Source organism: Xiphophorus maculatus, chromosome 2 (genome assembly GCF_002775205.1).
Source record: "Xiphophorus maculatus strain JP 163 A chromosome 2, X_maculatus-5.0-male, whole genome shotgun sequence".
Classification (NCBI taxonomy): Eukaryota; Metazoa; Chordata; class Actinopteri; order Cyprinodontiformes; family Poeciliidae; genus Xiphophorus; species Xiphophorus maculatus.
The window spans coordinates 4,677,539-4,702,429 of NC_036444.1; the positions used below are offsets into that span (position 1 = coordinate 4,677,539).

Consider the following 24,891-nt stretch of genomic DNA (forward strand, 5'->3'; position numbering starts at 1 on the left):
AAGGTGTCAAAAAGGAGAAACAGGCTTATTATTAAAAATTAAAAACAAATCAATGCAGGGTGAGAAAGAAACACTACATGAATGAAAAACAAGAACAAAAGACCGAACAGCGTACAGTAAGTTCACAGCAAAATAAAAATACCCAGTTATTAAATAATAGCATACTCAGATATAAAAAAAATATTACAGTGAAGTAATTTAGTGAAAAAATGTCTAAGAAGTGCATATATCAAAAAGCTAGCTAGTTATCTAGACAGATGGATAACTAGGTTCAATATATACTAATTTCTGAGATTGTTGGAAGCAGTGATATTACTGCTGGGTGGAAGGATCTGTTCTAACACTCATTAGTGCACTTAGGATACATCTAGGACTACTGAGGATCACTTTAAGGAACCAAACGTAGTGATTTTAACTATTTAAAATATGTTTTATTATTATTATTTACTTATTACTCATAAATTGAATCCACACCCTGGACATTAAAATTCCGTGATCCAGATTTGATCCTGGAAAAGGTTAAAGTTCATCATACAGTTTGGCTCACTGACCTCCCCTCTAGTAAAAGCAGTTGGTTTGGACCAGCTGACCCTAATCCTTTCACTCCCATCGGAGGGAATCTCTCTGCGGTCAGACCACCAGCTGCGGACGTTCAAACACACAACCAGGCGATGGGGAACATCCATAATCCCAGCGCCACACTTCAGCAGGGATTACACGGATGTAAGCAGTCGGACTGGAAACTCTACGAGATCACAGCGAATCGCTGCTCTTGTGTCACATGTGACCTCACAGGATTTCAGTTGTAAACCTCAGCGTCACTGCAGGTCAGAGGGATGCAACTCCACTCCTCGAGTGCAACTGTTGATTGTCTACCTGCTCCGGCGCACCTGAATCAAAGAGGCTGAATTACCTCTTTGGCATGTAAGTGAGTTTGCAAAGACTTGGTCATTAACCATTAATTTGATTCATCCAAAAGCTGCAGGACAGTGGCACTCAAGGACTGAAGATACAGATACTCCTGACATCATTAAAGGTGACCCTCTATGCTTCCTTGAACAACCGAGGAGAGAGCTATGATCTTTAAAAAACGTTTTTTGCACAAAGTCATTCTTCGGTTTGGCCATTTCTGCCTACTTTGAACACCTTGCAGCTGTTTTAGGGCGTCTTGTCCCTTTAAATCCAAATAAGCTGCTGCTGTCCCCCAACTCTACGTTTAACCTCCCATGTGAAAATGGCTGGAAATTATACAACCATACATCTTTGAAAGGCATTAGTAGAGCCTCCTGCACATTCAACAAGAATGCAGCAAGTGGTCTCTGGATGGTAAGTCAACAACAAAACACTTGTCTTTTCCAGCAGCCATTGTACAGCGCACACAGCAGTAAAACCAGCTGACCAAACATACTGGAGTTCTGCTGGGGTTGCTAGGTAACAGGCAATGTCTGCTGATTTGTGATGTTATATTCTGTAGGCTTTTGAAACGGCTCATTTTCCGTACACCAAAAAAAACATGATTTTATTCCCAAAAAACAGCTGGGTGGTTTTTTTTTTTAGAAGCAGTTGAAACCGAAACTGAAGTATAAAACGTAAAAAATGAAGTTTGCATAACTGGTCCTTTTAAATTATGTCTGAACACATAAACACTCTCTCAATATCACAGGGAATGCAGATGCTTTACTTTTCTGTTGTATCCGCAGCTGAACTGAAAGCTTCCAGGCTCCCATAGTTAATTAGTGAAGCTTAATTAGTGAGCTAAAAACAAAACTGAGTTTCTTGACTTTAGCAACAGCCTTAATCCATGACTCTGGACGTTAGTTCTTGTCATGGATCCAGAAAGCTGGAATTTCTCAGACTGATCTCCCTGATTTGGCTCGTCTCAGCACATTAGATTGGATTGGACCGGTCCGCCAAGTGATTCTGCAGCCCGAGCAGACGGCAGCGAACGCTGATCAATGAGCAGGATGCTGATTAAAATACAACCCCTCCCTTTTTCTGCTGGAACAATCCCTGCTGGCTGCTTTCTTTCGGCCTTCGGATCATGCATCAGGTCTCCCCTCAACCAGGGGAACCTGGTTAATTCAAGTACAAGTTTGCTCACATTTTGTTATTCTTCATCTGAATTCTGTTATTTTACTTTTTCTTGGTCTAAATGGGCAGAAATTGTGCAGATATTCTAATAAAAACATAAAAGTGCTTGATGTGAACTTGTATCTGTTTGCTTGAACCCTCCTCCGGTGTCAAACATCACTTTCTTGCAGATGGATCATAAAACCCACATTTACCGTCCTCTTTCTTTCCTCTCACAGCCACTTTCCTCCCCTCCTCCGCCTTCATCTTTTCTTCTGACTACGCCCCCCGTCTGTTTCCTCTCCATGCATTATAAATCAGGCCGAGCCCAAACAGCGCTCTCTGCAGCCCCCCGTCCTGTCGGCTCACTCCTCAGAAAACTCAGGCATTAATTGAGGAGTGCAGATTCAGAGAAGCGGGATTCCTTTAAAACAATCCATGACGTGTTAAAAATCTGGGGTTTTTCCCCCCTTTTAGTCTAGCTGCAGATTAAAAGAGATTGCTGCACAAACCCAAACTGGTTTCTTAAAGGTAAAGTATCACCTGACTGCAGTTTTGAAAGCACAAATTAAAGAGATGGCATAAAAAAATGGAGCAAATGGGAAGACTGTGAAACTCAGAAGACCCTATTTTATTTTTAGTGACCAACCTTAATAAAACATGTCCACGCTCTAATAATAGTTTCTGTGTTTTTATTTATTTGTTTGCATTTCTTACTATTTATTTATTTTTGTATTATTATATTTTTCATCCCGATCGTTTTAACGGTTGTTTTTGTGACAACATGTTTTGTAAAATTTCCTGTCTTGGGAATCAAGAAAGGCAAAAAAATAGAGCCAGGCTATTAATTCAAGCTTGAATAATTAATGCAATGATAATAAAGCTGTTTGAAAACCAAGAACAACCCTCAGTCTTTGGTGAAAAGCCAACAAAACTCAAGGTTTTTAAGAACTTTATGTTCTTAAAATCAAAATATTTTATTTTATACATATATCCACTGAAGCTATTTATTATTAGTAGTATATGTGTTATTTTATTTGATATTATGATTAAATTAGATTTTTATGTGAAGCACTTATTTTTTATTTATTTTAAATAAAGATCTGTATTATTTTTAAATGCATTTATTTCGTTCACATATGATATAAACAAAAGTGTTGAATGAAAAAAGTAGCTGTAAGAAAATAATTCTTACATTTTTATTCCTTCATGGATGTGATCACAAATTGCAACCACTTTAATAAAACGTACAATTTTTTACCAAACTCTGCTTTGTCTGCAAGTGTAAAAGAAGATTACAAAAAAAAGATTTAAATCAAAAACAAATATATATATGGATATATTTAGAAGTAAAGTAAAATCATGAGTTAGCATTTCCAATTTTTATGTAACTGTCTAAGCTTTAACTGGTTTTAAATTATTTTAACACTTTCCTATGAACAGCAACTGTTTTTAGTACAAACAACATGGCTCTCTGCCCATTTATTTATCATAAATTTAGATTTGGAAGTTTCTCAAAATGCACCAAGGAAGAAAATTTACAGACAAGAGCCAAAAAACACCAAAAGAACATTCATTATCTATTGAAAAGAGTGACATTTTTTACATTAAATTGTTTTATCACCCCTTAAAAAGCTTCTGGAAATAAGATTTTTTTTAATCATATAATAAAATTTGTGTCTCTTACTGAGCAATTGATTCATAGAAATCCATTCAAAGTCCACAGAAAGTGCAGCTACTTCAATTATAATATCGGCCATCTATAAACATCTCAAGCTGCTGTTACTGCCTGCAGATTAATGAGAATGGAGCCTAAAAATGGCCCTGACAGTCGGCTTTATGTGTGTTTTAGTACAGATGTGGAGCAGCAGAACAGCTGTTCTTTATTCCATGCAAACGAGCAAAAACGCCACGTTACGTAACAGCTGGAAGACGCATCTTAAAAACACGTTTGGTTTCTCCTGATGCATCACTGCAGCGAGTTCCAAGGAAAGAACTTCATCCAAACTAAATGTGGATTTAAAGCAGCCAAATGCGGCAGTTCCCAAAGAAAAATTAAATATTAATATTTAAATGAGTGAGAGCCGCAGAGCAGGGATGAAAAATGACAGAGAGGTCGATTACTTGCCTTGTTTTAGTGCAGGACGGAGAGAAGAGGAGTGGGATTTCCCTCGGTTTCCTCCCTCTGCTCCTGCCTGGATGAAGGAGATCCCAATGCATCGATGGAGAGAGAAGCAGGAGGAGGAGGAGGAGGAAGAGGAGAGGGAGGCGTTTCTGTCCTGATGCAGTCTAGACAAGGTCTGAATACTTATCAGCTCCCTGGGTTTCCTGCTCGCTCCACCTCATTCTGCACAGCAGCGCAGCTTTAAATCAGCTGCTTCTGAGAATTCATTATAATCTCTTATTTATTCAAGCTACCTGCAGACAAAGTTTGGTATTTTGAGGAATATTTAAATGCCATTCTGGACCTGACCTTGAGGGATGCTCAGTCAGTGCCTCAACCAAACCAATTTTTTATGTGATTTTAAAAGAACTTTTAGAAGAAATTTATATTTTTAAAAGGGATCTATTATACAAAAATCACATTTTGCACGTTTTTATACTTCCATTTGGGTCTCAGATGCTTCTAAAAACAGCCCAACCGCTTAAAGATAAACAAAATCTCCCACCAGGTTTTTTGGCAATAAGCTAATATTTTTTAGTTTCTGGAAAATGAGTCATTTCAAAAACCTGCAGGTACTGCACCGTTACCTAGCATATTTATAAAAAATACTAGTTCCACTGGCAAATTATTTCACTTACAACAAAACATTTTTCCCATGTTATGAGTGAAAGAATCTAACAACAGAACCTATGCTTTTTAAAATCCATATTAATGAATTATTGACTTAAGACAAGCTTCTGTGTCTTGCTGAAAAGTTATTTGTAAGTTAGTTTTGTTTAATTTCAAGTGAACTAAGATATTTGCACTTGAAACTCAGGATGTCAAAGATGATCTAAAATGCAATACAAATAGTAAAATACAATATTTATTAGAATGGGAAGTAGACAGGAAATCGCATTTGATCAGATTTCAAGCAAAAACTTGGAAGATTTTCTGTTTTATGTCAAATTAATAAGTGAGGAAAGTCTGAGTTATACAATTACTCTTCCTTATGCTTTAATAGCATAAACTGCTTTTATATCATAGTAAAGTTAAAAGTCGGGGGGAGGGAAGGTTAAAGTCATTTTCCTGAAAGGTTTTCAAATTTCACTTTTGAAGCAGTTTCCTTTTAGTCCACAAGGCGTTGCTAAAACTCAAGACATGTACAGCCTGATTCAGAGAACATCAACGATTAAAGTTACTAAATAAAACGGAGTTTACTAGTTTATTTAATGTTCAATAAATGAGAACATTTATTAAATAAATGGGAGATCTGTGGTCTTTTACACAGATTTATATCTTGTTAGAGAACAGAAAAACCCAGGAGCAAACTTAAAAACTAAACAAATGTAAATCAAATCAGTCAAAAAGAAGAAACATTTCAAGGAGAATAAGACCAGCTCCGTGATAAACAGATAAAAATCAACCAGTTCCTGAATCTGAAAGACAAACTAAATATGAAAAAAAGATTTGAGAAACCAGAAATGAATGAACAGGACGAATGACACAATCTGACAAACAAAGATTCAGGTTGTAGATTATTCTGAACAAGAAAAAATGTTGGTTTGATTATCAAAACCAAAATGCTTCTCCGCAGGTTTAAACGTTTTCCTAAAAAGTACAGCTGGTCCAGCTGTACATGTCAGAGCAGGTTTTCCTCACATGGTGCTGCAAAATAAGTGAGGAAGATGAAGAAACTGTTAACAAAAGCTTAATTTTATCCAATATTTACTGGTCAGAAAAAGATTCAGGCATCAAGAAACTCATAAATCTTTGTAGAATAAACGGCAGGTCCTTATTTCTTACATACTCTAATATTTAATATCCAAACTATTTATCTTTAAATCTGTTATAATGTATTTGTATGTTAGCATCTAGTTTAGATAAACTAGATGTTACTTTTGGTTCGGATACAAACCGAAACGGTTCTAGGCTGGTATGTATCCGGATCTCCTCCCAGAGCGAACCTGTTCAGTTCTCCTCCAGTCCAGCAGAGGGCGCTACGCGAAGAGGCTCTCGGTCTCCTGGAGAAGATGTTTCCCCGGTTCGGCGGTGGTTTGATTAGGTGTTTCAAGCAGATTCGGTTCGAACCTCTAACCGGTGTTCCTGCAGGTGACTCCGTCCCGGTGTTTAGCTGCTCATCTTGGTCCACCCGCCGGTCCTCCAGAACCACAGCGATGCCCCGGAAGCAGAAAGAGGTTAGTCAGAATCTGAGTCTGAACTTCAAGCGTGGATGGTTCGGTGTTTCTGTCAGGATCTTTAACTGATCCTCGTTTAATTCCCCATTGTTATTAAAGGGCTATTTAACCATTTTCGTTGAATCCGAACCGAATCTGATTAATCATGAACTGTGCCTTTCTACGCCGAATAAACTGAAAAGATGCTTGCAGCTCCATGTTGCATTCAAATGCACCTCCTGCAGTAGAAAGCTATTCTAATTATTAAATATGTGTTTTAAAATGAGACACTACGCGTTTCAGTGGCGTAGGAAGATGCAAAGACATAAATAAAACAAAAATAACTGTCCAGCACCCCTCCTTCCTATTCATCTGAAACTACAGCATGCACATTTTAACTCTAGCTCAACCAGACTCCCACAGACTACTTCCAGTTGTTTAAAACACACACACAGCATATATGCAGTGATAAATGTGTCACTCCAGCAGAATCAGCACAAGTTCTACTTAGATGTTGCAGTCAAGACCCAGTAACAGCATTACTTTACTACATACTAACCAATGCACATGCACTGTCTGCACTGATGAAAATTTCCTCTTCCCTTTATGCAAATGATCAAACTAATGACAGCCTCACATGTTTCCTGACTAATTAATATTAAATAATCTGAGTAAAAAAGAAATAAAGATTCTAAAATGGTATGACACAATATGACACACAGATAAATTAAAATTCAACAAGTTAACCAAAACAAGAGAAAATAAAACAAATGTAGCCAAAAGAAGTTAGACTAATATGTAGAAAATCAAAATAAACTAAAATAAGCTAAGATGGGACAAACTATACGAAGGTATGGTAAACTGTTTTAAGATCAGCTAAAGTACACCAAGCTAATGGCAGGATAAAAACAAAGAAATGCTTAGCTGCATAACTTAAGATATAGGAAGATAAAATAAGCTACACTAAGACAAATTAAGTTAAAATGAAAACAAATAAACTATGATAATGTAAGCTACAGTGAATAAGCTAAACCACACAACACTAGTTTGGAAAACAAGTGACCAAAATATGGGATGCTAGAATAAGGTAGCATATGCTAAGCTATGATAATGAAAAATTAATTATGCAGAGCTAACCTTAAGCAAGTTCAAGTAAAACAAATATACATAAAACATATTAAGCTACATTATCGGAGGCTTAAATGCAAGCTGAACTAAAAGATAAGTTGGGTGAATGTTAGGTATTAAGGTATTCCAAAATAAGCTTAAATTCTCGAGGATAATCAAGACTAAAATAGTCTTGAATTTACATTAAAAATTAAACTGTGCTTCAGGAGGCTGAGATAAATTTAACGACACAAAGAAAAGCCAGTCCAGTCACACAGTGAGGGTATTACCAACGTGGTGATCGATATAATAAAACTATCCAGTAACCTCTGTGCTGTTAAACAGATGAAAGGACAGGTGAAGGCAGCTGTAGGTGGAACCGCAGAGACACCGGACTCTGGTCCGGTAACCCGTGACAAGAGCGGATCTGTATCCATCACAGTGCACGCGAAGCCGGGCTCCAAACACAGCAGCATCACAGGTCGGCCTCACGTTGCATTAAACATCTTATCTGTTGTTACTAAAACAGAGGTCACACTTTGTTCTGCCTCTCTTCCAGATGTTTCCACTCAGGCTGTTGGCGTCTCCATTGCAGCGCCACCTACAGACGGAGAAGCAAACACAGAGCTTGTCCGCTACCTTGCAGAAGTCCTGGAGCTGAAGAAGAGCCAAATTTCACTGGACAAGGTTTCTGAAACTCCTACATCTGTTTTTGTTTTTAATGTGTTTATTCAGCAATCATTGGAGTCTAACATTTCCAGGGATACGAGTGAACAAAAACACTTCAAAAGATTACAGGACAGATTAAAAACTAATGGTAGGACTCAACTGAGTCATTAATTAATTTACATTTTTGCAGCTATATTATTGAACAGACATGAGTTCAGCAACAAATATATTTACCTTTATCAATCTGTTTAAGTTAATCAACTTTTAATTAAAAACATTATGCCAAAAAAACAAACATTTAATTTAAAACATCCTTTTTATTGCTAAACTATTGAAAAAAAAATGTATATATGAACTCAACATATAGATTTTTATTATTTAAGTTATTCAACCGTCAGATCGGTGTAACGTACTTTTATACTTCACTTCAAAACCCATTCAGTTTTGAAGTGTTTCAGGAATGCCTGATTATTCATGTAACTTTCTTTAAAAAAAATAAATAAATAAATAAAAACGTGTTTATAAATGTGGACGCCAACATTGGCGTTGGGGGCGGCTCTTCTGCTGCTACATGGTTAGCATAAATGCTACTTTAGGCTTGAATAGCTTTGCTAATAGGCTAACCCCTTTTAGCATAACATCAACACAACAAAAGTATTTTCCAGCGTCACATCAGATATTTTTTGAAGCAGAAATTTACCCTTACTAGAAAAGCTGCTTTATCTTCCATTACTGTTCGCAGATTCCGCTTGTGCGTCAGATTTACGGGTGTACCAGAAACACGCAGCAAAGGTTCCGACTCTGGACTTTTGCATTAAAAGAAAAAATACAAACAACAAATGTGATTAATTGAGTTAATTTTTTTAATTCGTTAAAGTCACAGCCATATTTAAAACGTAAAGACATATAGATAAAGTTAGGAGTTTATCTTCATAAAATTCAGCATAACTAATATTTACTGGATAGCTTTTCAGTCAGCAGCTCTTTAAGCTACAGTTAATGCCTCGTTATTTGGGTTAACTCTTTTTTCCTTGTTTAGATTTTTTCTTTTTAACTTGTGAATTTTATTCTAATGGATCAACAACATTTCACCCTGTAGGGTTCTAGATCCAGAGACAAAGTCATCAAGGTGGACTCCTCGTTGGATCCAGAGGAGGTGCTAAAGAGGCTCCGGCAGGCAGCCAGCTGATCGGCAAAGACTGGGTGGAAGAAGGGTTTTAGTTATCTTATGAACAGTCAGCTGGACCCGTAATGGATCTGTGGGACTGGAACTTCTCCCACATTGAGATCAATATCATCTTTCCATCCTTCAATTTTCTAAATAACAGATTCTTCCGAGGATGGAGCTGGAAAAACATGAAGTGAGAAGAAAACTACTGTCAGGTCTCTGAAGTGGCAACATGACCCTGGTTAGAGCTTTTCCACAGAGTCATGTGGAAAGGGTTGTGTGTAATCATGGAAAACAGGTGGATTTCCATCCTTAAAAACAGAACCTATTATACAAAGTTCACATTTCTGTACTTCCGTTTGGATCTCTGATGCTTCTAAAAATGCCCAGATGTTTTTTGGTAATAAGTTCATATATTTTGGTGTCTTGAAAATGAGCCATTTTCAAAAACCTTCCGAATGCAACATCTCAAATCAGCAGGCACTGACCTTCACCTAGTGACCCCTAGTTCCAGCAGAGTTCTGCCCATCACCTAGCAACCCAAGCTGAGCTCCAGTATGAAATAAGTCATTTTCAAATAAATATTTAACTGAGCTCCAGGTTCATGACTTATTTTTGTTGTAAGATTTTAAGTTTTTTAATCACTTGCCCGCTTCAAAACTTAATTCTGAAGGTTATTAGGTATGACACATGATAGCTTTTACAAATCCAATCCAGTAGGTGGCGATAATGCACTGCTGGTATACAACCAAAGAAAATCCTCAACCAGCACCTTTCACTGCTTTTTTAAATTTCTGTTCACATTATAAAAGGTAAGTTTATAATGTAAGTGTGAAATAAAATTCCTTTAGATTACTTCAAACTCCAGTTGCTTGATTTATTTTAAGTTAAAGCTACAGCAAATTGATTATATAACTAAATAAATATACATTTTTAAAAACATTAAATGTATCTTTCTGTTCTTTCACAAACTCAATTAATTCTGTTTTATTGAATATATTCACATATTTGCTTTGACATGATTTCCAATTGACATAGCTTTGTGTTTTATTAACTTTAAATACTAATATGCTAATTAAAAGTAGTTGAACCTATTTATCTGGCACCAGGTTAATTCCTTACAGGAAATTGTGGTTGTTTTGAAGCAATTTGATTAGCTGACAGATTTTAGCTTTGTGCTACTTTGACAACATCTCCACTTTCATCAAATTGGAGAAATCCCTGGATTTTTGTAATATTTTTGTTTTTTCATATTATTTCCAATTATTATTGGTAGCCTTCACTGTACCAAGGCATACATGCAACATCCTGGAATATAAAGGCATCTGTTTTTCTCCAGATAGATACTTTTATACTGGGAATGCACCATCCCTGTTTTCCACTTCCGACACCTAAGGTTTAGTATTGGCCAATACGGATCTAATACAGAAAAACTATCCTGAATTTCATAAATGTCTTCAATTACAAAATTTGATGACTCTGCACCAGAACAGCACATTTAAATACACAGATAGCTTCACAAGTTTGGTCAAGCCTACAAAAACAGCACGACTTTAATTTGGTCAAACTGACAAAAATAAACTGCAACAAACCTTCTTTCAAATGGTTCAGAAAGTATAATTAGAATTATAAATATGATGTAAAATAAATAAAGCATCACGTGGAGCACAAAGCATAGAATTGGACTAAATAGATTCGCCCATATGGCTGGGGCACATTGGCACTGATACACAATATAGATTTTTTTCAATATCGATACTCAAGCATTAATATCAGAGCTGTGCATCTCTACTAATGTTCAGATCTTCTATAAGTTCTCTGCAAAACTATTTTTAAAGGATGTTAATAAGCAAATTTTAAAAAAGGAATGCTGCCTGCCAGCACAGCTGTGGTTTATTTCTGGTTCTTCAAATTCACTGTTGTAAAATCCAGACGACTAAATGCTGCAACTAAAGGCGTTTCAGAAACATTTTTTGTTTAAAGCTGTGAACGCTTATGCAACCATGTTATTATAGCTTTCTAATTACTTATACATTCCTTCAGTGAGTTTCAGCTGAACGGCAGACATGCCAAGATGAAACCTTCACTAAGTGACTGCAGAGATGATCCACGGTCCAGCAGCAGCCGATGAGGAGCTTCTGAGCACATAAGCTTCTGAATCCTTTACATTTGGGAGGAAAAATGTTTGTTCAGTCATTTGAGGCTTAGCGCAAAGTCTGAAAACCTTCGTCACCCTGACAGTCGCAGACGTAAAGCTGCTGATCCTGGATCAGCAGAGGAAGACAGACACTGAGGAAAAACTAACTCTGAGGTGGTTCTTATGTAATCCTGCAGCTTCCTAAACCAAGCAGAAAGTTTGTTTGCAGAGCTGGCTGCAGAAAGAAAGTCAGCGGACCTTTGATATTCGGTCCTTATCTGCTAGGCCTTTCATGTCGCGCTCTCTGAAGCCTTTTAGTTTGAACAGGAACAATCTGAGCCTCATTACCGCTTCACTAATTCACAGCTCTCTGATTCAGAGGCTGATGACTTGATGCTGATCAGACATGCATGCAACGAGGAGGCGTTCAAGTCTTCGGAAACCCCAGGAGTCCCGGAGAAGCCAAAGTTAAACCCTCTGCAGCGTCTGATGAACATTTCTCCATGTAACGCTTCTTTTTAAACTCTTATGAAACATGGAATCATCACATGTTGTAGGAGTTTGTAGTAGTTTATTTATGCAGCACCATATTATAAGACTGCAAGATCAAATTCATATCTATGCATCAAACTCCATAAAGATTCAAACTCATGAATTTTCTGCTACACACTGCAAAAACACAAGATAGTACCAAATGTGTTTGTCTACTTTCTTGGGCAAATATCAATTGAAATATGATTTGAAGTAAATTAGCTAAATATAGGACTTTGAAGTAAAAAATTACTGAATTTGGATTTTTAAAAAGTGCCAGTTCCACTGGCAGATTATTCAGACATTTTTCTGGAGATGCAAATCTTTAAGTGTCAAGCGATTCGATTCAGAAACGATTTTTCTACTCAAATGGTCTAGAGATTTTGCTTAAATTATGTGACTGACAAGAAAATACAGTGATTTAGCAGATCCAGAGGATTTGGATGAAACTACTACAAACAGTAAGTAAGTTGGCCACATGTCTTTCAAAAAGCAGTTTACAAAAAATGCTCTAATTTACAGGCATTTTACGCCACTTGTGAAATTTAATGGTTTCATGTCTGGTGTAGGATGTGACCTTTTAAACTCTACATGTTTGTAATCCAGGATTTTTGAAAACCTTGAAGTTTCTCCAAAGTGATGGGTCACTCTGGTTAAATGCAATTAAAAGATAGCCTGAGGTTATTAGCGGCCCATGCAGATAGGACTGAATGAGGCGATTAGGATGAAAATGAGGAAGTTGATCAAGAAGACGGTAAGCGCCGACAGTCTGATGGATTTAGATAACGTTAGAATGTTTCAAACTTTAAATTTCACTCAAGGAAAACTGCAAGTTTGATTTCCAACATTTTACATGTGAAAAGAACATATTGGGCTCAAAAACTGTTACGGTGCCAGTTTGTCAGAATTGTGAAGTTAAATAACCTAAGCTTGAACCCTTTCCAGATTGTGCCAAAATAGATTTCAGTCAAACAGATCAGCTCTGCAGGATGGAGCCAAAATGCACCAGTTTAAGTTTCCATTTTGGATTTAATGCTGACCAAGAATTTGTCCCAGAACTGATTTAACACTGAACTTGATTTTCCAGTTAAAGTCCCCGTTAAGATCAGCCTGTGTTCCAAGCTGGACCTGTATGTGCAAAGGGTTTAACTGGAATATCAAGTTTTGAGGCATGCAATGAAACCCAAAACATTCGGATCAATTTGTACTCAGATTAAAACAATTGAAAGATTTAGAGTGTGGAAGTCGATAGCATACAGAAATGCCTAAGACCTCAAAACCCAACTGATGTTCAACTAAGGCAGACTTTTATCTGCCTTAGTTCCCCAGCAGATAAAAATTCACCAAGACAGTGATAGCAGGCATTTAAGAATTTGTTTAATGTTTTGGCACGTTGTGGGAGGTGTCGCTTAAAATTTCCATTTCATTTGTAGCCAGTTGTGCTGCAGACAATAATTTTGTTTCGTTACCAAATTTGCATCATTTCGTAATATGACTAATGCAACGTTGGTACTTTACTTTCAAGGCACGAAAGTAAAGTACCAATGAAGTGTCATTTGAGAAATAGTTTGCCATTTCTCAAATGACACTTCATGAGAACAGTCGGGCATTCATAAAGACTCCTTCACGTCCATGACAGGAGTTTTGTCAATCTTATGCACACCCCATCAGAGTGTTATCGAATGAGTACTAATTTTAGTTAGGATATTTTAGATAAGATAAGATAAGATAAATCTTTATTGTCACAAGGACAACAAAATTCAAAGGGTGCCATCAGTCGGTGCACATGCCCAAAAACAAAAAATAACTGTCTCACAATTCACACACAACGCAAGAATCAACAAACTGGCAAAAAAATAAAAAAGAACAGCCACATTCTCACATACATCATTTATGATGATTAATGGTTGTTTTTGATTGCATTTAGTTTTGTTATTGCTATCGGGTAGAAACTGTCTCTGAGACGGTTGACGAATTAACAAATTCCCAAGCACCTTCCTAAGAACATCACTGACAACACTCTAATTTTTCTCACCTTTTCCAAACCACAAGGCCATAACACAAAGGAGCCGGCTCCACAGAAACACGCCGAATGTTCAGCTGAATGTTAAACCTCAATCTGCAGGAGCCACAGCTGTGGCACATCACCTCTAATTTCAGCAAATACCACAGCAATATTACGATCAACTACTTAAAGGAGGGGTACAGCACTAATAAGTAGTTTGCTAACCACCATTATATAACACAAGAAGAAGAAGAAGAGTATTTTCAATTTAGGTTCACATATTTTTAATATTTTTATGAATGCGTGTAAAACATGAACTAAATATTTTGGGGGAAGAGAAAGAGGAAATAGAGAAAAAATATTTGGCCAAAATATTTAAAAAGAGTATGTTCTGAAAAGTCATATTATTCTCACTTACACAGTAGGACTGGTTTAAATCTCATTGTTTCTTTTTTGTGGGTTTGTTGGTATCTGACAGACAAAAGGGAGATTTTACATTCCTTCTTTCAACACCTCTCCTTCGGGAGAAAAGTGTGCAACAGGGTTTTATTTTAATAATATTATAGATCTGAAGTTTGTCGAAATTTATTCATTAATTCTTGCTGCTCTTGACGGTTGGTGGTTACCATAGCAACCAGTAACGGACACCTCCTTCCCCTTTTTCTGTTGACGTCTGTACCCGCAGCATTCATTAGGATCAACACTGTGTTTTCTTTACAAAAATTATAGTTTGACATTTTAAATTTGAATTTAATCAGTGTATGTAACATTTTTACATGATTTGTGTATTATTTTATTTTTGTCATAATGTGTTTTGCAATTTAACTGTTTAATTTTACAGTTACCTTGAACTGTTCATACTTCTCATCTGACACAATGTCACACTTCGGGGAACTTTGCATCTGACAGCCATCTTGGTTGGTAACTGTAACTAACTGTCATTTCGGTTACAATGGAATTGCTATGACAACAATAACCAAGGCACAAGCTTAGAATTAGCTTTGTCTGGGTCCTGTCTAACTTATAAACAATATTAACATTTTATTTTTTCCATATACTTTCCTTTTGTTGGTCTCAAAGCCATGGTTCATCTATGCTTTGTACTGCACTTGCCTACCAACATGGCGGTTCAGTGGAGCGGCTCACTGAACTGCTCTGTTGCTCTGTAGCTTATTTAGGGCTATTTATTGTATTTTATTTAATGATTGGCAGAAACTGCTGGACAGATACTGATTTTCTGTCTTATTTGAATAAATACAGTGAACCTGAACGTGTCTGTCGTGAAGTCAAACTGGACTTGAGGTAAACAAAGAAAGGTTGCAAATGCACAACTTATCTAGAAGTTAAGTTAAATTTTGAATGTTTTTGTCCTGTAAAGCTAATTGTCGTCACGCTGTGACAGTGATGAATGAGGTGCGATCAACAGACTGACACATCCTCCAGTTTCTGGTTTGTTTACGGTGTGAGAGGCGAGGATTTTCAGATGCAGCTCCTCTGACTGTCAGAAGGGTTTAAGTTGTGTTCAGATGAATGGCGCCGACAGTAATACCTTTATCCCAGCAAACTGATGGGAAATATAAATAGAAGTGCTGCAGCCAGAAAGTGACTGGCACGTCTCTTACACTGTTTCAAAGTTTGTTCTATAAGAAGGGAGTTGAATATGTTTGTTTCATCGCAGAAAGTGTCTGAGAAGTAATGTGTGTAAATTTCTCAAAGCTGACTGGTTCATCCATAAACAAGCTGCTTCTTAGAGGATCAGTCTGATGCTAATCAGGAAGGAAAACATGTTGCTGCACCAAAGATATCAGCTTTTATTCCATTTCTGTGCAGCAGCTATGAACAATTAGTTTTTCTTGAGTGATGCAAATTAAGTTAATTAATTTGAAACAAATTAAAAGCATTCACAATTATTAGAAGCATTTTAGGACAGACATTAACTTCTGCACAGCTCCCATTAGCAGCATGTGAACTTTGATTAGGTCTTTGCAACACCTGGGTTATTTTCTTTTATCTTAGTTTGTGATTCTTTTACCTTAAACTGTATTTCTCCACTGTGGGACAATAAATTATAGTTCTATTCTTTTCTGTTCTGCTCTAAGTGCTTATTCCTGTCCATCTTGGTATTGTTATGTCACACAACCACCTGACTCTGCAAGCTTGTCACATCATTTGTAAGTGAAATAATCCTAAGGATTATATCTGGATTTCTGTCTTTCTGGAGAATATCTACACCCAGATTATTTCCCTGAAGCTCATCTTCATTCTGTTTCTTCTCCTGTATTTTCTACTGAGAGGTTTTCTAATAAAAACAACAACTAGTGCTTAGATTTAGGCACAAGTCAAAGTGTTTGATTTAATGCAACAAAAACAACACAAAAAAACGGCCTCTGCGTCACGTCGATGACGTCATCAGGGGGTCCAAAGATGCCCCGCGGTGCGGAGCGCGCGGCATTCAGTGCGTGAGACACCAGGTAGAGGAAGGTGAAGTCAACTCGCGATCTGACCTTTAACTTTCCCGCACTTTGCTTGTTTGTTTGTTTGCTTGCTTGTTTATTTGTTGTTTTGTCGGCATGTGGGCGCGTGCTGTGTTGTGCGCGGCGCTACTGTCGGTTCTGTGTCCGGCCGGCTCGACGGAAGCCGAGAGGGACGAGAGAGAAGTGCAGGACTACAGCAACTCCAACAGACTGGTGAGCCCCTCCTAAAAACTAGATGCATTAAAAATAAACTTAAGAGACGCATATAGAAGTTTAATCTCTTTAAAATTAAATCTCGGCATTTGCATAAACTAATATTATACATTTTAAAACTACATAAGTTGCCTTTTTATAGTCATTTTTAGATTATATTATTATATTTTATGTCTCAAAACTATAAAAAATATTTTTCTTTGACTAATAATTCTTTATTGATAGGAGATAAGATACGCATCTCTCAAAAGATTATATACATTAACGAAAAAGGACTATAGAATTAAAATAGTTTTAATAATTTGCTTTTATTAATGTTTTGCTCCCTACACAGATTATCCACTTCTTTATAAAATATTATTTTTACTTCCAATCATAAGAATTTTGTATGTATTAATTAATGTTTTATTTTTTAATGATGTTTCTATTTGTTTAAATTTCTTAAATTCTTAGTTTAAAAAGCAAAAAGCATGGAAATATATTTTAAAATGCATTAAATAAATTAATTAAAGTATTTAAAGAGCAAGTGTAATAGTAAACATGTAAATTTTATTTATTTGGAAATATGTTTAAACTTCTTTCAAATACTTTATAAACTGGAGAATAATAAAATTTGATTTTATGACTCCAAGAAAGAAGCATCTTTCTAATCAAAAACTCTTCTGAGTCAAGTATTTCTTGCCTTAATGCTTCTGCAGTTTCACTTTTCTTGTCTTTTCTTGTCAGCTCGGAGCGCTGCATGAAGTTCTGGAGAAGCTGCAGACAAAGAGGATCAATCCCTGGGAGAAGAAATACGGACAGGTTCCTTCTGTGAGTCTCTGCAGATCCTTTTCCTCAACTTGAAAAATATTCAGAAATTTTCAGTGTACAACTAAAACTGAAACATTATTGACAAAAGAATCCAGAACATCGCATCAGATTTATTATTAAAAGCAATCTGGAAAACAAATCAACAAAATTGTTTCAACCAGTTGCAATGCCGCAATTTTGCCAGTAGATGGCGTGAAAGCATACATTTTACAATTAAAACCAATATTAGGTTTAAATAGTGTTGTGTTTTTATGAATATATCAGTCACTTTCATGAAGGCAAAATTATTTGAATAATTATTTAATACCTCAGGTTATGTCCAGGTTTCCCTGCTCTGTTATATGTGTTAAAGCTGCACATGATCAGCATAAATATTATTCATTTTTGTCTTTTAATGACTTTGAATGCGAATCGTTCTTTTTCCAAAGCGGAATGACTGCATAACATAGTAATAATTTTTAAAGACAAAAGCTGAGTGCACAATTTATGGATTTGATCAAATCCAGTCGTTGTTAAAATTATCCAAACTTTCGCTAGCTAATAAAATAGCTTCATTCTGGGTGGATAATTGACCTCTGCTCTTGGTGTGATGGTTAGAGTTCACCTAAACTAGTTAATTAACCGTAATTCATCAGTTTTCAACAGAGTTGAGTGCTTCAGGAAGCTAACACTTAAGCTAAATGTTAGCTCTACTGTATTCAGTCTTATGCCAGCTTGGGATCATTGCCTTGTTGCAACATCCACCTCAGTCCAAGGTTGAACTAACTGTAGATTAGAGGTTAGGTGAAGACTTTGCACTATGAAATGCACCAGTACCATTGGTAGTGAAACAGACCCACAGGATGATGCAGCCACCAGGTGGCTTGAGGTTCTTAGGTTCGAGGACAATCAGCTCAAATCTTTGTCTTGTCAGACCCTAAAACTTTTCCCCTGAAGTCATCAAGCTTGACCATCTGGACAGCTGAAAGCTTTGAATTTAGAGCAGATACTACTAATTGTGCCATTCAATCTGATTTATGCTATTATTTTTTTTATCTGTAACTTAAGTGTTTGAGCTCCGTGCAAAAATGGACACTGGCGTTCCAGTTGTTTTCAGACTTGGCCATCCTGTCCAAATTCCCAAGTATTATATAAAACAACCTGAAATTGATTTAAAATTGGCTACAAAAATATTCTCAATTCATCTAATCAACAGTTCTCCCTCTGCGGTATTCATTAAGTTCCTTGGACCATCTGATTGTTAACATTGCGAAACAAAATGGCCGACCCCGTTCAGAACAGGGTTTCTTCAGGTTTCACCAAGTCAATTTTAAACCATTTTAAGACCGTTACAAATTAAATCTAACACCTATATAACTACTGAAATATTCAACAGAAATGTTTTATAATGGTAGTGCCAAGTTTTTAGCACAGAATGCACCTAGCAACATGTGAGTTGGCAACAGAAGTGGTCTAATGGGGAAGACAAACGTTGTTTAGCCGACTGCCAATAGATTTACATCAGAGATACAATAAAGTACAGAAGCGTGTTGATGTCACGGAGGAAGATACTTTTTGAACACTATTAAACAATATAATTATCACGTTACAACGTGATTGCGTTCGAAAAAGTATTTTCCTCCGTTACAGCAAAAGCCAGCTAGCTAGCAGCTAGTTAGCGGAAGCCTGAAACACAAAACGTAATGAAAATGTCTGCAGGTGACTTAAACTTTCGCCTGACAGAAAAGTTGCACAATAAAAAAAATTACATCTTATGCGAGATTAAATAGTCCTGCTATGACAAAATTTTAAAATAGTGATTATTTAAGGTCAACTTATATTTGTCTAATAAATGTAAGATATTTTAAGGTCTTAATTTTAGATACAGGAATTTAAGACACCCTGCAAAAAATAAACGGTAACGATGTTTTTCCCTTATCGAACCACTACGGTTTTTCTCTGACCAACATCAGCTTATACCAAAGTTAATGTCGATATATTAACTTTGGTATATTGTGCATCCTTGATGTGGATTAGATTTTTAAGAAATCCCCCCAAACTCAAACTTGAGCACCTAATTCTTGTCTTCTAAAATAATTTCAGTTGAATGCTTTATTATTCCACCGTGAAAAATGAATGTCTTACATTCCCTCTGATCATTAGTGCTCACATCTGTATGATAAATCAGATACATCATTAACTGTCATTATTCAGGTGTTCAACACGCGACCTGACTCTTTATTTCTTCCTCTGTGTTCAGTGTGACCTCGGGGAGCACTGCGCCATCAGGAAAGGATCTCGGATCGGGAAGATGTGCGATTGTCCCAGAGGAGCTTTCTGCAACTTCTTCCTGCTGAAGTGCTTATGAGCCAAAACACGTCATCAAGAGTGTGTTGTAAAGCTGTAAATTTTCCATTAGAAAGACAAACATCCAGGCTGCATGTAAGGAGCCTTCAGTGTGGAATCACTGTGTGTTGTGCATTAAAGATGTTTTTGCTTTAAACTGAAACTCTGCTTCATTTTATAATCCACATGAACTGGATAAAAACAGAAATTTAACTGGTTATTAGGGCTGGGCGATATGGTTTCAAAATAAACTGATTTTTACATACCAGATGCATTTTTTTCCCTCACTTGTTTTAATAAGACAGAAAATATTTTCAAAAGTTAAGTATTTCTATCAAATAGTATCTGTAAAACTTATACCAAAGTGTAACTTTACAAGATTCTCAATATTCCTCATTTTAATATTTTTATTTTTCATGTTGGAGTTTTTGTAAAATTACACTTTATTCTAATATTACAACTTTATTCTCATGTTATTCCAACTGTTTTTTTTTTTTTAAATATTTTAACTTTTTTTCTTGTAATTAAAAAATAATAATTGTAGCCTGGCCCTGATATTCTGTTGTAAAGTTAACCTGAATTCAAAGTCCAAACAGAAGTTGTAATAAACGCTTGTGAAACAAGATGGCGGTTCTGGGCGTGTTGACATAGCTGAACTACGGAAACCCGAGGAGTTCATTGGTGAAAAAACAAGATTTAATCTTCAAAAGATAAAAGTACAATCAATAAAATCAATTTATCACCCAGCCTTACTGGCTACATTAAAAAACAAACAAGTTTGGTTAAAAGTTTTAATAAAACATACTGAATAAGATAAGATTTATTTGTCATCGTCATCGACAGATTACAACGAGATTGGGATTTGCTCTGTATATGTATAGAATATAGCTGAAGACGTCAATTCGAAGATCTTGGAAGTGACAGGATTCGAACTCCATCTAAATTTATTCCAGTGAAACATAATTTAACACATCAGAAATCAGCAGTCCCGCACAGCCAACGCTTTTTTTGTCCCAAACGGATTTTATTAGGAATAAAGTTTACAGACGTCTAGACCCCTCGGGGCTGCTTGAAGTTCATGCCGACAGGTGGCTGGGTGACCTGCAGGTTGGACAGACTGCCGAAGTCCTGCAGGAAGACAGAGAGAAGACGTGGACAGGTGTGAGAAATGGACAGGTGAGCGGTTTTCCTGGGACAGGATTTGTCAGAGAGCGTCAGGGTCTGACAGGAACGAGTGATCCTTCAAACACGGGAAAGCTCTCTGTTTGATCTGCCTGTAGTAATAAATGACAGCAGCTACGAAGACGCTGCCACCACCTTTCGATACAGGCGGACAAAACAAACACAAATTCACTAGACGTAATCTGCTCCTAATCTCATTTTAGATCATTATTGAACCACATTTGCAGCTGAAATCAGAAGAGACAAACATTTTCTCAAGAGATGCAACAATCCGATATTAATATCTGTACCGGTTCGATATTGGACAAAAATTCTAGATTGGATATTGATGCGTTATAAGGGCGGATATATTCAGTCTAATTCTATGCTTTGTGCTCTGAGCGACATAATGCTTTATTTATTTTATAGTCGAGGATTAATTAAGTTTCTCTTCCTTAATCTCACAACTTCAGCCTTTCTGAATGCGTCTAACTGGGAGCTAACTGGATCCAGTAGGTTTTTCCCAGTCAAAAACAAGAGAAAATCTGTTCTCTCTATAACCACGGCAACAGCCATTAGACAACCAGTAATAAAACATCCAGGGTCGTTATCTCCAAGCGGACTTCACAGAATGTTCCCCGAGGTTCTGATGTCTGATCCAAACCCTCGACTTTCCGTCTGTGATGTCGCTAATGAGCACAGAAACGACCCGACCATCCTTCAGCGCCGCCAAACGCCAACTTCTTACAGAGGCACCTTTAATCTTCTGGGAGTTTTTTAAAAATTGTATTTCCTTTTAACTCATCCGGTCCAGAACCAACAGAGATCCAGGAAAAGACGAGCGTGGAAACTTACCAGCAGCTTCAGCATCTCCTTGGTGTCGGGGTCAACCTCGATGAGCTCCTGGTCCAGAGCAGACACCTGCACAGGTAAACGGAAAGCAGATGGTCACAACGCAGATCTGCAGGATCTGAAGCCTTAAAACCGGCGATAAACAGTGAAACGCTTCACACAGGGCTGAAACGATTAATCGCGATTAACTAATTATTTAAATAATCGTCAACTAATTTATTAATTGATAAATCATTAACTGGATTTTACAATTCAACAATTGACAAAAAACTAAATATTCAGAGCATAAATTAAGCCAAAACTGTACAAAAATGTAAACAATTTGCATTTAAAAAGAAAAAAAAAATCATTTTCTGTAAATATGGTCTATCCAGAGCTTTCAAGCTGAAGTTTTATTTTCGCAATTCTGTAAAAATGTACATATATATAAAAAAATCTATTAAGCACCTTTTGCTATCCAATTATTACTTGGTTAATTTAATTAATCGATAAACAGATCATCTCTACAGTACTGATATTAATTCAAGCAGAAAGGTCTGAGATGTTAGAAGTATTTTTTAACTGCAGATGCATCATTTGTTACAAACAAGTGTTTACTGAAGTAATGCTGTGAAAATGTTTATTTTTTTCATTTAAAATAGGAATTTATTTGCGTATTTTAATGCATTTCTAGGATATATACATAAAAGTTACGTAGTTAAAAAAATATGCAGAATATTAATTTTTAAAATCCGATTAATCGTGGTGATTAAATAATCATTAGTTTCATTATTTAAAATCCTCAGAAAGTAAAAATGCCGCATTTCTCAGCAGTTTTAAACGTTGATAGTTAAAATGTTGTCTGGAAGCGCCAGGGTTCAAGAGGAACAGGAAGTCCTTCAAACACGGGAAATGCTCCCAGGTTTATGTACCTGTAGTATCAATGACCTGGCAACAAACACGCCATGATCACTTTCGATACAGGAGCCCCTTGTCGGCAGGAGCAGAAATACCAGACAGAAACCAGCAGAATAAATATAAAGGAATGGATTTACAGGGAATCAGGCCGATATTAAACAGAACTTCAGGAAACAGCTCCACTGTTTATGTTGATACAAAGTTTTATTTCACAAAGAGTGAAAAGTTTTAATGACAGGATGCAAATACAGTCTTTTTTGTTTTTTAAATAAAACGTGTTTGGGCCAAACTCTGAACTAAAAACTACAAATTATCTGCAAGTCGAGATTTTTCATGCAAAATAGTCCAGACTTTTACAATTCTCAGTCCTTTACGTTTATTAATAAAATAAAACACTGAAGTTTTCTCCATTGACTTGTGGAAAACATTTCTACAAAAATGACAAGACATCTAAAACAGGGATGCGGAAAAGAAAAACATAAGATTGAAGGAAAGAAAGAATAGAGAAAGGAAGTAAAGTAGTAGATGCTAAAGGAGGGAAAGTAAGAACATGAAAGACGGAATGAGTTTCAAAAAGAAGGGAGGGGACAAAGGACAAAAGGCATGGAGGTAAGACAGAAGGAGAAAACAGAGTAAAGGAAAGGAGGACACAAGGAAGGAAGTAAAAGGACAAGGAAGAAGGAAGGGAAGGAAATAAATGACAGAAGGACGTAAAGAAAAAAAAATCCAAAACAGCTCCAACAAAAACAAAACGCCTGAATCACCAGCGACATTTCTAACGATGCATTCACTGACCTCTGGAACGTAGTTGTCCCTCCTCTCTCTCTCCTCCTCCTGCAGCTTGATGGAGATTCCTCTGACGGGACCGCGTTGGATCCTCTTCATCAGATGTGTCACATACCTGCAGGAGTAAACACACTCTGGTTTTTAGCTCCTCCTGTCCGCAGCCGCGCTGCGATCTGACCGTCGTGCTACGATCCGCTGACTCACCCGGCAATCTTGTTGCGGAGCTTCTTGCTCGGGATGATGGCGATCTCCTCACACACCCTCTTGTTGGTGTGGAAGTCGTTTCCCAGCCGGGTGTAGTATTTCTCGATGATGACCCTGGCGGCCTTTTTCACCGTCTTGGTCCTGACTCGTCCCTGCAGGTGCAAAGATTTCAGATTCGGTGATTAGGAAGACATGTTGGAAAATACTCCTGCGTTATTCCTTCACATTTTTAATTAAATGCATGTTCAGGTCACTAAAGAGTAACAGAACCAGCACATCATGTAGTATTCTCAGAATCAGTTGACCTCAGAACATTTCTACCTGCAGACTATAGATAATAATACTGCCCCCTACAGGTTAAACTGTTGGAACAAAGCATGACGGGAGCATCTCTTCCTGATACTTCTATCAATCCGAAATAATGCTTCCGAGTTTCCAATCCAGTTTGTTTCTAGATTTTTAAAATGACAGCATGTTATTCCGCCTTTTAAACTTCATAAACGCTGTAATTTTCAAAAAATGAGCTGCATGTAAACCGTATCACCCTGCTGTAATCTGTAAGGTTGCATCAGGAAAACCATTAAAAAAAGAAGCTCAGTTTGAAGTAAAATAGCTTCAAATCTTCAAATAAATTTCTGACAGCTTTAATACCAGTGCAGTAGCTTTTATCTAACCTGACAAGATATAGGACGTCTAAATACGGCACGTTTTATACTTTTTCACGTGAAACCAGGAGACTTCCTCCGCAGCACAGCTCCAGGTCTGATCCGCCCTCCGGCTACTCTGTCCGGGGTACCGAGCCCGCTGTCTCCGCGGCAGACCGAAACACTCCCGCAACTTTGATTTAACCACATTACGAGCCGGTGTTAAACACAAAAGTAAGAACCTGATACCTGCGGCCTCGTCTACGTCTGAACCCGAGGCTCATTCAGACTAACGTCGGCTAGGTTTAACTGACAATAATTTGCTTAAATTATATAATCTAATGTCAATAATGCGGTGAATCGCAAGCTTCAGCATTCCGGCGTTTACCAATATGACTATCAGGATGAATAAAGAGATAAAACGGAAGGATTGACGTGGATAAAACAGAAAGACGTGAAATTATCACCCACCATGTTGGATCGGCCTGGTAGAAGAGACCGAGAAGACTTCCGGTGGA

General features: G+C 37.0%; 3 protein-coding genes and 2 non-coding genes across 5 annotated transcripts; 2 read left to right on the top strand and 3 right to left on the bottom strand.

Annotated features, from left to right (window-relative positions):
- Window positions 1-6,105: 6,105 nt before the first annotated feature.
- c2h15orf40 (chromosome 2 C15orf40 homolog) lies at window positions 6,106-10,228 on the top strand. The gene is made up of 4 exons (XM_005795900.3): window positions 6,106-6,411; window positions 7,843-7,978; window positions 8,057-8,184; window positions 9,266-10,228. The coding sequence occupies exons 1-4, from the start codon at window positions 6,106-6,108 to the stop codon at window positions 9,353-9,355; spliced, it is 660 nt and encodes a 219-aa protein (XP_005795957.3). The 3' UTR covers window positions 9,356-10,228.
- A 6,215-nt stretch (window positions 10,229-16,443) lies between these two features.
- Window positions 16,444-19,992, top strand: LOC102233725 (cocaine- and amphetamine-regulated transcript protein-like). The gene is made up of 3 exons (XM_005795806.3): window positions 16,444-16,694; window positions 17,421-17,504; window positions 19,744-19,992. The coding sequence occupies exons 1-3, from the start codon at window positions 16,578-16,580 to the stop codon at window positions 19,849-19,851; spliced, it is 309 nt and encodes a 102-aa protein (XP_005795863.1). The 5' UTR covers window positions 16,444-16,577; the 3' UTR covers window positions 19,852-19,992.
- Window positions 19,993-20,755: 763 nt separating this feature from the next.
- On the bottom strand, window positions 20,756-24,891 carry rps17 (ribosomal protein S17). Its single transcript, XM_005795807.3, has 5 exons — window positions 24,845-24,891; window positions 23,730-23,881; window positions 23,535-23,640; window positions 21,846-21,911; window positions 20,756-20,957 (listed from the first exon to the last, which is right to left on the bottom strand). The coding sequence occupies exons 1-5, from the start codon at window positions 24,845-24,847 to the stop codon at window positions 20,880-20,882; spliced, it is 405 nt and encodes a 134-aa protein (XP_005795864.1). The 5' UTR covers window positions 24,848-24,891; the 3' UTR covers window positions 20,756-20,879.
- On the bottom strand, window positions 21,032-21,160 carry LOC111606598. Its single transcript, XR_002752135.1, has one exon. It is a non-coding gene; the product is annotated as a small nucleolar RNA SNORA71 (small nucleolar RNA).
- On the bottom strand, window positions 22,681-22,807 carry LOC111606597. The gene has a single exon (XR_002752132.1). It is a non-coding gene; the product is annotated as a small nucleolar RNA SNORA71 (small nucleolar RNA).